The sequence below is a fragment of the Carcharodon carcharias genome, chromosome 6 (assembly GCF_017639515.1).
Source record: "Carcharodon carcharias isolate sCarCar2 chromosome 6, sCarCar2.pri, whole genome shotgun sequence".
In the NCBI taxonomy this organism is placed as follows: Eukaryota; Metazoa; Chordata; class Chondrichthyes; order Lamniformes; family Lamnidae; genus Carcharodon; species Carcharodon carcharias.
Window position 1 is genome coordinate 7248849 of NC_054472.1, and position 14016 is coordinate 7262864.

The window sequence follows — 14016 nt, forward strand, 5'->3', positions numbered from 1 at the left end:
TCTCTGATTTGCCTGCTCATGTGGCAGCACAGTTTCTCCAAACTTTTCTATCCTCAAGCAACCATCGGGTTCAAATGTTTTAGTTAAACAAAAATGTTTCCTTTAACTGCATTCAGTTACAATGTGTGAACCAATATACGACAGGGGACTGGATGGTTCAGTGGGTGAGCATGCTATTGCCTTTCTGATCAGATTCAAATACAACCCAGATGGACGCAATGAACGTTGTTTTTCCCTCTGTTAGCGCCAGTGGTTGGTCCTACATGGTGAGTGTTTGGTCACAACGCAACTTCTTACGGGCGGATCCAGTTCACAAAATCCAAAACGAATTGGCAAATTCACTGAGTGAGACACAATGATGTCTGCTATGGTGCATCAGGAGTCGTAAATGTGTTTTTATAAAGTTAGGATTAAGACATGTTTCTGGAAGATGAGTTTAACTATCGGGATCATGGTAAAACATTCAATTAGATCACAGCTCATTATAGAGTGTTCCCTTTTTTTTATCTTCCTTATATATAAGGTAGTCACTAATAAATCCAATAGGGAATCCAGGAGAATCTTCTTTACCCAGAAAGTGGTGAACATGTGGAACTCACTACCAAATTAGCATAATGAAGGGGAAGCTGGATCAACACATGAGGAAGAAAGGAATAGAAAGATATGCTGATAGTCATGAAGAGGGGTAGGAGGTTGTTCATGTGGAGCATATACACCGGCAAAGAGCAGTTGGGCTGAGTGGCCTGTTCTAGTGCTGTGATGACCTTTAGGGAAGGAAATCTGCCACTCTTATCCGGTCTGACGCCAGACTCACAGCAATGTGGCTGGCTCTTAGCTGCCCTCTGAAATGGTCCAGCAAGCCTTCTTAAGGGCAATTAGGAATGGGCAACAAATGCTGGCCTTACCAGAGATGCTTATATCCCAAGAATGAATAAAATAAAACTCTAAATAATACTGCCTATGATTTCAGGAAGAAGAGTTCACCATCAGCATCCCATTTACATGCTTTTCTTCCCTATCCCTTGATTCCTTTACCTAACAAAAGTCTACCGATTGCCGTCTTGAAACAAATACTTGTTAAGTTCTGGTAGGAAAATCAAGAGCAACATCAGAGGTGGGATAGAGGAATGAAGCAGCTTTTAATTCTGCAAATCAACGCTCTGAAAAATAAATAACTCTTCGGATTATCTTTGTCCTGGTTTAGGAATGTATTCACTTCATTCTGTAGTCATCAGGTCTGGAAAGAAACAAAAAAATGCATGATTAGAATGTGGAATTTTATCTAACACTTAAAGGCCATCTGTTTCACATTAGTGCAGTCATGATATTAAACAATTTTCAAAAAATTCAATGTGACACTAATTATAGCATAATATCCATAATATTAAGTTCCGTTTATTTATGTAAAATTTAAAATGCATATCTTGATCTAACGCACACTCATTTTTAAGTGTTCTGACACCCTTAGCTTTCTTGGTTCGAGGTCATGCTCAGTTCCCTCTGTGAATGGAAACCAGCCTACTTTACAAAGCTTTTTTTTGCACAAGGTCAATTCAGCACGCAAGAAGATTCATCCACATTGCTTATTATTTTTAGGGCTTGGTCCAAACCTTAATTTTGGAAAAGCAAATAACCATTTTAAATAGGATCATCTTAAAATTTCCCAGCCTTTCAGTTGTAATCTCACTGTGATTCGGGCGAAAGGGAAGCAAAACCAATATGTACATAGGCATTCAGTTTCTGATTATTTACTGTGCAGCAGGCTACATATTACATTCAGTCCCAGCCTTTACCGTGGAGGCCCCTCTCAGCCTCGTAAGGGATAGAACCTGCACCATTCAAGGCCAGAGTCAGGGAGGACAGGGACTCCCTCCATTGGGGATCTCCATAAGCATCAGCTGAGGGGTACAGCGGAATATTGGCTATGATACTGGACTAATAATCCAGAGATCTGGATCATGTCCCCAAGAAGATCTCTTTGTTCAACGGCTGAATTCCAAGGGTGTCATGCGTCTTTCAGAAGGCGTTGGTTTTGAACGAAAGGCGTCAGTGACCGATATTCAACCTCAGTAAACATCCAAAGAGAGTTTGCCTCAGTGCCTCATTCTGGAGGCTGGCTGGAATGCCATGATCTTTGACCTGGTCACTGGTATATAATGACTGCATATCCGTGATTAGTGAGACGAACTTTTGTCCTTTGTTTGGAATGCATTGTCTAAGTAATGAATAACAGATTAATACACTAGGCGAGACGTGCAAGGGGGTGGTCCTTTCGTTGCAGATGCAGTAAACTCAGTTATCCTTCATATTGTGACATCTAGGAAATAAATTGGAATATTGAGCTAATGGTTTTTTATACATTTAAAAACAAAGGAAGTAACGGTACGTAGCTAGCTGCACAATAAGTAATCAGTAACTAAACGTCTACGTGCACGTGAACCATCTTCTGGTTTACAGCAACCCTGTTGCACACTCCACACCAACCTGTCCAGCACGCACTGTGTAAACTGAGGGACTAAGATTCTCTTTGCAAGAATTATAATCTATATACAGCAAAAATCTTTACATGACCTTGTAAGTGCACATGGGCTAACACGTTCTGCCTACTGCACAACTGAGCATTAATTTCAATGCCGGTGCAATGCCAGGCATGTAGGCTGTACATCCCAGTGACTGGTCAGTCGAATCAAACAGCATGTTTCTCTGGGTATTCAAAATAGACAGAGCATAGGTGTTATGGCATGGTGGTTGGTAAATGCCGAGCTGCCCCAGTCCCAGAGGGAAACTTGAAACAGCTTCCAAAAACAGTTTTTGCAACTTGTATAGGATGAGGAGTGGTTCTGAAATCAGGAAATGATGTCCCCGATTACTTGTGATGATTTTATAGTAAAGTAAACATTTATTAAAAGAATAAAGAAAAAAAATTACATTTAAACACAAGGGTGGCTTTACAAGTAAACAGTACTTTAAGACAGTTCCACAAGATTTTAACTTAACTGCCCTCAGAGCTAACCTTCCCCTTTTCTGTTTAGCAACTATCCTTATAGATTTTAAAATCTGTAAAATTCCAGTAATTTTTACCACACAGTGCCTTTTTCCCTTGGGGTATCCTCTGAGGTTGACAGCAACTGGGTCTTCAGATTTGGTCTTGTTCACTCTATCTTCTTGGAGTTCTGCCCAGCTATCCTGCTGTCTTCTGGGAGATCTAAGCAGCTACCCCCTCACATAGGCTTCAGTATTTCCTTAAATGTGTTCCTTCCCTTTGACCTCTCCATTGTCTCAACCAGTCCCTTTAGAAATGCATTCTTCCCAGACTTGATTGAACTCATTTCATTACCCTAGCTCATTGACTTGTAAAAACAAACTTACCCTATCTTAAACAAAAACAGAATTACCTGGAAAAACTCAGCAGGTCTGGCAGCATCGGCCAGAAGAAAAGAGTTGACGTTTCGAGTCCTCATGACCCTTCAACAGAACTGTTCTGTCGAAGGGTCATGAGGACTTGAAACGTCAACTCTTTTCTTCTCCGCCGATGCTGCCAGACCTGCTGAGTTTTTCCAGGTAATTCTGTTTTTGTTTTGGATTTCCAGCATCTGCAGTTTTTTTGTTTTTACCCTATCTTTATCTTACTTACGCCTTTTCCAACCTGCATATATCTCCCTTTGAACTAAAACAACTCAATTCAAAAACATTCCTGTTGGTGCTTTATGTAAAATGCTGACTGAAGTTCCTCTTGGTTCATTAACATATCAAAACCACTTCTTACTGTTGGTTTTAGACTCGTGCAGTCACTCTGGCTCTTATCCAATTACCATATTTACATCCCCAACAGCCTGTCTTCCAGTACATAAGAAATATGACAGGGGTATTAATGGAAGAAAAATATTACAATTTCAAGTTTTCTTGACACAGACCGTATTCAACCAGCCCATGCTTGCAAAACCCAAAACAAAATGCCTACTGTTAGGTGTGGTTTGGCAGTTGGGCAGCAGCAATCAACTGGGCTGCAACAAATAATTTCAGATAATCTGCTGAGCTTGTAACACTTGTTCACTTACATTTGATAGAGGCAACATACATTCATATGCAGGGACCCATTCTCTGCAAAAAAGGGGAATATGTTCAAGTCTTGAACATTTTTTGAATCACCCGGGAACTTGGGGAGCTTAGAGTTCCCCGTTGCTTTCTCCATGGCAATGCCTCAGCCAATCAGAGTTGACTTGCCAACCAATCAGCATCCTTTTCTCCTGTAGTATGATTTGTTGTGATTGTTTGAAATTCGGCATTCTTGCATTTGTCCTGATGAGAGCAAGATGAAAAGCTTTGGCAACATGTCTCTCTTCTCAGCAATATAGTTAAGAGTACTGTACAATATTTATAATGCCTGTAGCTCTTCCTTTGGTCAGTGCTAACCCTGAGTCATCACATTTTAAAAGTGGAACCGCTTTCCATGGAAGCATCTCATTTCAAAATGTACTGTCCACAGATTGTACCTCATTGTAAAAAGAAACCACAGCCCTTTCATTTAGAAAACTATCAGGTCTTCTTCCCTTTGCAATGTAAGTTCCTAGTTATAACACTCCAGGCCATTTTATGGCTTTATCCATTTGCACTCAACTTCAGCAATTTAATGCATTTGAACCAATTGGTGTTTCTTTTAAACGGCCTTTCAGTGTCTTCCCATTCAGCATACACTCTTTTCTGGCTTTCCCTCTCAAACATTCATCTATTTTGCCCATTCCAGCAACCCATCCTCTGGTTACTTGAGAACTTATACAGCTCTCCTCAATGTTTGCCAAACCTCCTACTTTTGGTAGTCAGCAAGTTTACAGATTGTACTCAGCAGGTCTGGTGGCATCTGCGGAGAGAAGAACAGAGACAACGTCTTGAGTCTGCATGATTTTTCTTCAGAACTGAAGTCATATTGGACTCAAAACATTAACTTTTTTTTCTCTCTTCACAGATGCTGCCAGACCTGCTGAGTATTTCCAGAACTTTATTTCAGATTCCCAGCATCTGCAATATTTTGCTTTTAATTTGTGGATTGTGTTCCCTGTACTCAAGTTTAAATTGTCTATAAAGCTGAAGGGAACCACAAGTTAACACACCTAAATCCTGATAGCTGGTGTCAGCATGGCCTGCTCAGGCTGTTCCCATTCAAAATCGTTTTTCTTTTTGCCTTCTCTGTTGAATTTTTATTCCCCCACTAAATGGCGTTCACGTCCATGATGAGTTGCTTGTCTGCTTGTTCCTCACAGACTCTGCTTTTCCTACCAAAAGGAAAGGCAGTGGTATATGATTCGGTCCATGGTTGTTTGCACTAAATTCGTTTTTATGGATATTCCAATTTTTCAACTTCTGGATTCTTGAGCTTTCTTATTGAATGCACAGAAGATGACAACCCATAAGTCCTTCTCCCTGCATTGTTTGTGGGCTGAGCAGTGGAAGCCTAAGGGGGATGGGACGAAGGTGGGATAAGCAAAGTGGCCACCATTCAAGAGTTAAAACCCCAATACTCAGGAAGAAGATGCAGTGTATGGTTCGAAGGTTCTGGCGGGAGGCCTGGGGAGAGGTCCTGTTGACACGTAGTTGAGAAAAACACACATACTCAAGTTCCTATTTAGCCCTTTGCTTCTGCATGTGTGGTAAAGGTAATGAAGAGAACTGTAAAAATGATTGAAAAAGGCATTCGAAAATATTTTTCTAGCATCTGATTAGTCTAGTGTTTTTATCTTGTTTGTTAACTCTCCCGTGATGCACCTTGGGACATTTTATTATGTTAAAGAAGTTACGTAAATACATGCTGTTTCCTATGAATCTTCAGAAAACTGAGCACAAGCCTGAACTGAAATAATTGAAAAGCTCCTACAGGAAATTTCAAGCACAGAAAATATCGATAGGCTGACATATCCGTGCAACACTTTCTCTATATTTATATTCAGCATTTTAAGATTATACTCATGCAGATTAAAATTATTTTTTTCTTAAAAATCACTTCGTTAAAACTCTTACTCTTTAGAGCTATGTTTTGAATCAGATAACAACCATGGAAAGTGAAATTCTTGTTGAAACAATCAGTTAAAACAAACTGATTTTGTGTACAATGGCATGCAACAATATGATGATATGTATGCTATGTTACAACATACAAAAAAATCCACAACTAGCTCTTCACTATCTGAAGAAACATAAAACAGGTTTGATTGATCTCACAACCTGTTTTATGCAACAGCTCTGCAGTACCTCTGGAGGTTTTAGTCTAATTTAGAAAAGGTGCCTTTATAACTGCAGATACCGGTTTGAGACCGATATATTCTCAGAGTGACCTGAAACTGGCAAAGTTATACTGCCACCTCAGCATGGTCCTCTGGAGGGAAGGGCATTGTTCTATTCAGTGCCATGGGAATCTGAAATAAATTTATTCCTCCCTGCTAACAATGGACAAGGTTTAAAATCTATTTTAACCCATTTCCACATGAATCTTTTAAGAGAGACAGAAGTCATAGGCCTGAAATGTTAACTCTCTTTCTCTCTCCACAGAGGCAACCTGACCTGCTGAGTATTTCCAGCATTTTCTGCTTTTGTTTCACATTTGCAGCATCCACAGTGTTTTGAAATGGTTTTAAACTTGGTTCTGCACTGGCGACAATCACATTTCCGTGCTGGACATTGTTCTTACGTCATTTATCTAAATATAGTTCATACCAGAAAGGATCACAGTTTACATTAAGCCAAAGTGTTGCTGCTTGTGAAATATAACTGGCCTGTTCAAGGTCTAGTCCAGGTATTGTAATCTCAGTGGTTACTCAGTGTAAAAGTGGTTTACTTTAAATAAACCACAATGGTTTGATCTCCTTAGCTATTACAACTGAGCATCCAGCTGCATTTTGAATACACTGTCCTGCATCTTTACTGTCAAATCATTCCAGACACTAATCGACCTTCTTGCAAAAATAGTTCTTTAAGGTGTCCAATTTAAACTGATCCTTTATTAATTTATTTATTTCAATTAAAACGTTACCTAAGCTTCTCTCTAGACTGTGGGCATTGTGTTTTCACTTATTTTTGTAAGGTGACTGACATATTTATTAGTCATATCGAGCACAGCACAAGGAATTGAAAATAATGCAAAGTGATCTAGATCCGATCAGAATCGGAATAACCTGTCCTTACCAATGAAGGTACTGTCTCAATATAGAGCTGCAGGCTTTAAGTATTAAGGATCATCCTATAAAATAGTCCACTTTCCTGGATGCGTGTGGCTCCAACAGTACTCAAGAAGCTCAACACCATCTAGGACAAAGCAGCCTGCTTGATTGGCATCCCATCCACCACCTTTAACATTCATTCCCTCCACCACCGAAACACAGTGGCAACAGTGTGTAACATCTACAAGATGCAGTGCAGGAACTCACCAAGGCTCCTTTGGTGCACCTTCCAAACCCATAACCTCTACCACCTAGAAGGGCAAGGACAGCAGACACATGGGAATGTCACCACCTGCAAGTAAGGGGTGCATGAGGAGACAGGAGACCACACCTGAGTGAGACGAAGACCGAGCGAGTAGCAAATTAGGTTCATGTGGAATTCGGTGCACAGGGGGAAAGAGGTGTAGCATACATAGGAATTATTCCAAGTTAATTAAGAAGGTAGTTAAATTAACTATCTAACAAAAAGTAACAATGGCAGGACAGGTGTTATGTTGCAGCTGTGGAATGTGGAGCTTTTGGATGCCAAGGCGATACACGTCTGCAGAAAGTGTAAGCAGCTAGAGGAAGTCCAGATCAGGGATATTGATCTGGAAGCCGAATTGCAGACTCTGTGCAACATAAGGGAGGGGGAGAAATACCTGGATACTTTGTTTCAGAAGATGATCACACCCTTTAGAATAGGATTACCTGTTCTGGTCGGCAATGAGGGACAGGAGGATGTGACCATGAGTGAGGCAGGTAAAAGGGCCAACAGTAGTGGAGGGGCCTCAGGCTTTGCAACTATCAAACAGCCTTTGAGGTGCTCACAACCTGTGTGGGCAAAAGCGAGGTCTGTAAGGTGTACGAGCAGGCTGGCCATGGCATCATGGTACAGGGAGCTGTCCAAGCGGTGGGGGAGGGGAGCAAACAGGAATGTAGTGGTAGTAGGGGGCAGTATTGTTAGGGGGAGTGACACTGTCCTCTGCAGCAAAGAGCGAGAGTCCAGGCGGCTCTGATGTTTGCCTAGTGCCAGGGTTTGGGACATTTGCTCAGGGTGGGAGAGGAACTTACAATGGGAGGGGGAGGATCCAGTTGTCAAGGTCCATGCTGGCACCAATGACATAGACAAGTCAAGGAAAGAGGTTTTGTGTAGTCAGTATGAGGAGCTAGGTACTAAATTACGAAACAGAACCTCAAATGTAATAATATCTGGATTATTACCTGAGCCACGTGCAAATTGACATTGGGGAAATAAGATTAGAGAGGTGAATGTGTGGCTCAAAGTCTGGTGTGGGAGTTTGTGGGGCACTGGCATCAGTACTGGGGAAAGTGGAAGCTGTACCGCTGGGACGATCTAACCTGAACTGTGCTGGGGCCAGTGTTCTAGTGAGCTGCATGACTAGGGAAGTAGAGAGGGCTTTAAACTAAACAAGGGGTGAGGGACCAAGCTTGGGTGGATGTAGCAATTCAAGGTGTAGAATCAAGGCAGGAGAGCGAAATAGTAATTTAGGGAATGAAGGTCAGAGAATGGTAACAAGAGACAGAGAGAAAAAACCTAAGAATACACCAACCCTCAAGTCTAGATGTTACAAAGATAACAAAAAGACAAAACTAAAGGCTCTGTATCTGAATGTGCATAGCATTCATAACAAAGTAAATGAATTGACAGCACACACTGAAGTAAATAAATAAGATCCGATTGCCATTAAGGAGGTGTGGCTGCAGGATGACAAGGTTTGGGTCCTGAATATTGAGGGCTATATGACATTCAAGAAGAATAGGAAGCTAGTTAAAGGTGCAGGGGTAGTGCTGTTAATCAAAGATGGCCAAAGGTGGCGTAACCAAAGTTTGCAAAAATCATTGCTAGAATTAAGTTATATAGGAATGAAAGCTGGATGAAGTGACCAGATGTATAGGAGGAAAATAGAGTTTGATCCCTTCAGGAGAAAATTGGTATAATTGTGACTCATGGTCATACGGTGCAATAGTTAGAGATAATCTTGGTTCAGAAGATCAGGCCATAGAATCGGTTTGGGTGGCGATGAGGAATAGTTGGGAGTGGGAGTGGGAGTGGTCTACCAGCCCCTTAACAGTAACCACAATGAGGAAATATTGGTTGCTTGTGATAAAGGGATGGCAATAATCATGGGTGATTTTAACCTACACATAAATTGGAAAAATCAGATTGGCAGTAGTAGCCTGGATGAGGAGTTCTTAGAATGCTTTTGAGAGTTACTTAGAGCAGCATGTTCTGGAACCAGAGAGCAGGTTATATTAGACTTGGTACTGTGAAATGTGGCAGGATTAATTGGTGACCTCAGAGTAAAGGCACCCCTAGGTAGCAGTGACCACAAAATGACTGAATTTTACATTCAGTTTGAAAGGGAGAAGAGTGGGTCTAAGACTGATATTTTAAACTTAAATAAGGACAACTATATGGGCATGAAAGCTGAGCTAGCTGAAGTGAACTGGGATACTAGGTTAGCGGATAGATCAATAGAGAAGCAGTGGCAGATATTTAAGAGCATATTTCAAAATACTCAGAACAAGTATATTCTTACTATAAAGAAAAATTCTAAGGGGGAGGACCCACCATCCGTGGTTATCTAAAGACGTTAAGGAAAACTTAAGGAAAAAGCATATAACTGCACAAAAATGAGTGGCAGGTCAGATGATCGGTCAGAATATAAAGAATGGCAGGGAATAACTAAAAGGTCAATCAGGAGAACGAAATTATGAGTATGAGAGGAACCTAGCTAGAAATGTAAAAATGGATAGCAAGAGTTTGTACAGGTACTTATAAAGGAATAGAGTAAGTAAAGTGAGTGTTGGTCCTCTAGAGGGTGACAGTGGGGAGTTAATAGTAGATAATAAGGAAACGGTGGATGAATGAACAAATATTTTGCTTTTGTCTTCACTGTAATAGCTGTAAATCAGGGGGTGGAGGGGAGAGAGGAGCTTGGTGAAATTACAATCACTAGGGAAACGGTACTGAGCAAGCTGAGGGCTGACAAGTCTCTGGGTCCTGATGGACTTCATCTTAGGGTCTTAAAAGAGGCAGATAATGAGGCAGGAGATGCGCTGGTGTTAACTTTCCAAAATTCACTAGATTTTGGAAAGGTTCCACCAGACTGGAAAGTAGCAAATATAACCCCTCTAGTCAAGAAGGGAGGGAGGAAGAAAAAGGGAAGCTATAGGCCAGTTATGTCTGTCATGGTGAAGGCATTAGTATCGATCGTTAAGGAGGTTATAGCTGGGCACTTAGAAAAACTCAAGATAATCAGGAAGGATCAACATGGTTTTGTGAAAGGGAAATCATATTTAACCAATTTATTGGAGATCTTTGAAGAAATAACATGTGTTGTGGATAAAGGGGAGCCTGTAGACGTGCTGCACTTGGATTTCCAGAAGGCATTTCACAAAGTGCCACATCAAAGAGTATTGCAGAAAATAAAAGCTCATGGTGTAGGGGGTAACATATTAGCCTGGATACAAGATTAGCTGGCTGGCAGAAGACAGAAATTATGCATAAATGGGTCTTTTTCTGAATGGCAGGATGTGACGAGTGCCATCCCACAGGGGTCTGTGCTGGGGCCTTAACTTTTTACAATTTATCTCAATGGCTTAGATGAGGGCACCAAAGGCATGGCAGTTAAATTTACAGATGACACAAAGATAGGTAGGAAAATATGTTGCAAAGAGGATACAGGAAGGTTGCAAACAGATATAGATATGTTGAATGAATAGGCAAAAGTCTGGCAGATGAAGTACAATGTGGGAAAATGTGAACTTGTTCATATTGGCAGGAGGATTGAAAAAGCATTGTATTACTTAAATGGAGAACGACTGCAGAATTCCAAGGTGCAGTGGAATCTAGGTGTTCTAGCGCATGAGTCACAACAAGTTAGTATGCAGACACAGCAAGTAATTAAGAAGGCTAATGGAATGCTATCCTTTATTACGAGAGGAATTGAACATAAAAAATAAGGATAAAAACAAAATAAGGATGTTATGCTTCAGTTATACAGAATATTGGTGAGACTACATCTCAAATACTGTGTGCAGTTTTGGTCTCCTTATTTAAGAAAGGATGTAAGTGCATTGGAGATGGTTCAGAGCAGGTTTACTAGATTGATAACTGCAATGAGCGGTTGTCTATGAGGATAGGTTGGACAGACTGGGCTTATTTCTGCTGGAGTTTAGAAGAGTGAGGGGTGACAACTGAAGTATACAAGATCCTGAATGGTCTTGACAAGGTGGACATGGAAAGGATGTTTCCTCTTGTGGGTGAGTCTAGAAATAGAGGGCAATGTTTTAAAATTAGGGGTTGCCCTGTTAGAACTCTTAAGAGGGTTGTGCAAATTTTGAACACTGCCTCAGAAGGCAGGGTCAATTAATATTTTTAAGGCGGAGATAGATAGATTCTGGGGAAACCTAAGGTTAAACGGGGCTAGATGGGAATGTGGAATTTGAAACACAAAGATCAGCCATGATCTTATTGAATGGCGGAGCAGGTTCGAGGGGCTGAATGGCCTACTTCTGCCCCTATTTCGTATATTCATATGCAAGTGCCTCTCCAAGACACACAACATCCAAACTTGGGACCATATTGTTGTTCCTTCACTGTCACTGGGTCAAAATCCTGGAACTCCCTTCCTAACAGCACCGTGGGTGTACTTACACCGCATGGACTGCAGAGGTTCAAGAAGGCAGCTCACCACACCTCAAATTAGGAATGGGTAACAAATGCTAGCCTTGCCAGTGACACCCACATCCTGTGAAAGAATAAAAAAATGCAAGAGCTAATGTTGCCTTGGATTTATTGAGCACCTCGTTTTGCTCAACCACTGTTGTATTACCCAGCAGCAGCAGCCTGTAGTCCTTAAATCTCCTGAAATAGATGTTCACTGAATCAGCACATCGTTAGTAGCAATTCCCAATCACTGCAAACATCTTTAATAATTTAACTTTCTCCCTTTTCTAAGGGATTACCAGAAGCAAGATCACAGCTTGATCCCATTCTTAGACCCTGAGGTAATCCCATCGACAATATCTCCAGGCATACTTACATCATTCTCAACTTGGCCCATGTTAAAAAGCCAGTGCTCAAAAATGTGAAACTCAAATCTGCATCTTAAATTTCCTATGAATGACACTATCCAGCTTTCACATGAACTGTTTAACTATGTGATGTAATCAGTTAGACAATATAGGTAGAAGAGCCAAGGACACCATTGATGAAATAGTAAGACTGACCAACATACCAAGGGGCGGTGATTTAAATATTAAGAACATCAAAGTCATTGGCTGGAATTTTCCAGACCCCCCTCCCCACACCCCCATGGGGCCAGCAAGCCATTGAAATCTCCGTTCACACTGGCGGGACTGGAAGATCCCACCGGCGTGAGGGGCTGGAAAATTCTGGTCATTGTCTTCAGACCCTCCCACAAACTATCTTGCCATTGACTACATCCCTCACCTTGGCAAGTGCCTGATGCTGAACCAGATTGTATGCAACCTTGGTTTTGTATTTGACCCTGAAATGAGCTTTCAACCACATATCTGTACCATTACAAAGACCGCCTATTTCCACCTCTGTAACAGCGCCTGACTCTGCCCATGCCTCAGCTCATTCATCAGCTGCTGAAACCCTCATTCGTGCCTTTGTTATCTTTAGTCTTGACTATTCTAATGCACTCCTGGCTGACCCACATTCTTCCCTCCATTACTTCAGGACATACAAATGCTACTGCCTGTGTCCTAACTTGGAGCAAGACCTGTTTACTCATCACCCTGATGTTTCTCGGCTAAGCAATACCTTAATTTTATGGTTGTCATGCTTGTTTTCAAATTCCTCCATTGGCTCACTCTTCCCCATCTCTGTGACCGCCTCCAGCCCAACAACCTTCTGAGATCCCTGTGTACCTCGAAACCTGGCCTCTTATGCATCTCCAATTTTATCTGCTTCACCTCTGGCGTTCATGCCTTCAGCTGCCTGGACCTCAAGGTCTGGAATTCCCTTCCTAAACCTTTTTCCTCTCTCTCCTCCTTTAAAACCTACCTACACGTGCCCTAATACCTCCATGTGGCTTGGTGTCAAAACTTGTTTGATAACGCTGCTGTGATGCCTCTAACTTGCAGAGGCTGGAGTTCCAACTCTCAGACACTTCTTCCTACCTCCCCGTGGACCAGGACCTTGACACCGAACATCAAACCATTGTTTTCAGGACTGACACTGACCTCATCTCCTCTGGAGGTCTTCCCTCCACAGCTTCCAACCTCACAGTCTCCTAGCCCCACACAGCCCGCTTCCATCTCCTTCCCAAAATCCACAAACAGGACTGTCCCGGTAGACCCATTGTGTCAGCCTGTTCCTGTCCCATGGCACTCATTTTTTCCCATCTTGACGCCTTTCTCCCTCCCCTTGTCAAGTCCCTTCCTACGTACATTCCCGATTCCTTGGGTGCCCTATGTTATATCAACAATTTCCAGAGTCCTGGCCCTAACCACCTCCTCTTCATTATGGACGTCCTCTACACCTCCATCCCCCACCAGGATGGTCTGAGGGCTCTCCGCTTCTTTCTTGAACAGAGGCCCGAAGAATCCCGATCCACTACCACTCTCCTGGCTGAACTTGTTCTCTCACTGATAATTTCTCCTTTAACGTCTCACTTCCTCCAAATAAACGGCATGGCCATGGGTACCTGCATGGGCCCCAGTTATGCCTGTCTTTTTGTGGGGTATGGGGAACATTCCTTGTTCCAGTCCTACTCAGGATCCCCCCACCACCACCCCCCACCCCCCGCCCCCAACAACTCTTTTTCCA

General features: G+C 42.0%; 1 protein-coding gene across 2 annotated transcripts in view; it reads right to left on the reverse strand.

Annotated features, from left to right (window-relative positions):
- Positions 1–1120: 1120 nt before the first annotated feature.
- mrpl13 (mitochondrial ribosomal protein L13) overlaps positions 1121–14016 on the reverse strand; it is a 102084-nt gene continuing 89188 nt past the window's right edge. For both annotated transcript variants that reach the window (XM_041190284.1, XM_041190286.1), the window contains exon 7: positions 1121–1237. In XM_041190284.1, the coding sequence (XP_041046218.1) occupies positions 1213–1237 (25 nt within the window). In that variant the 3' untranslated portion in view covers positions 1121–1212. The remainder of the gene's footprint in view (positions 1238–14016) is intronic.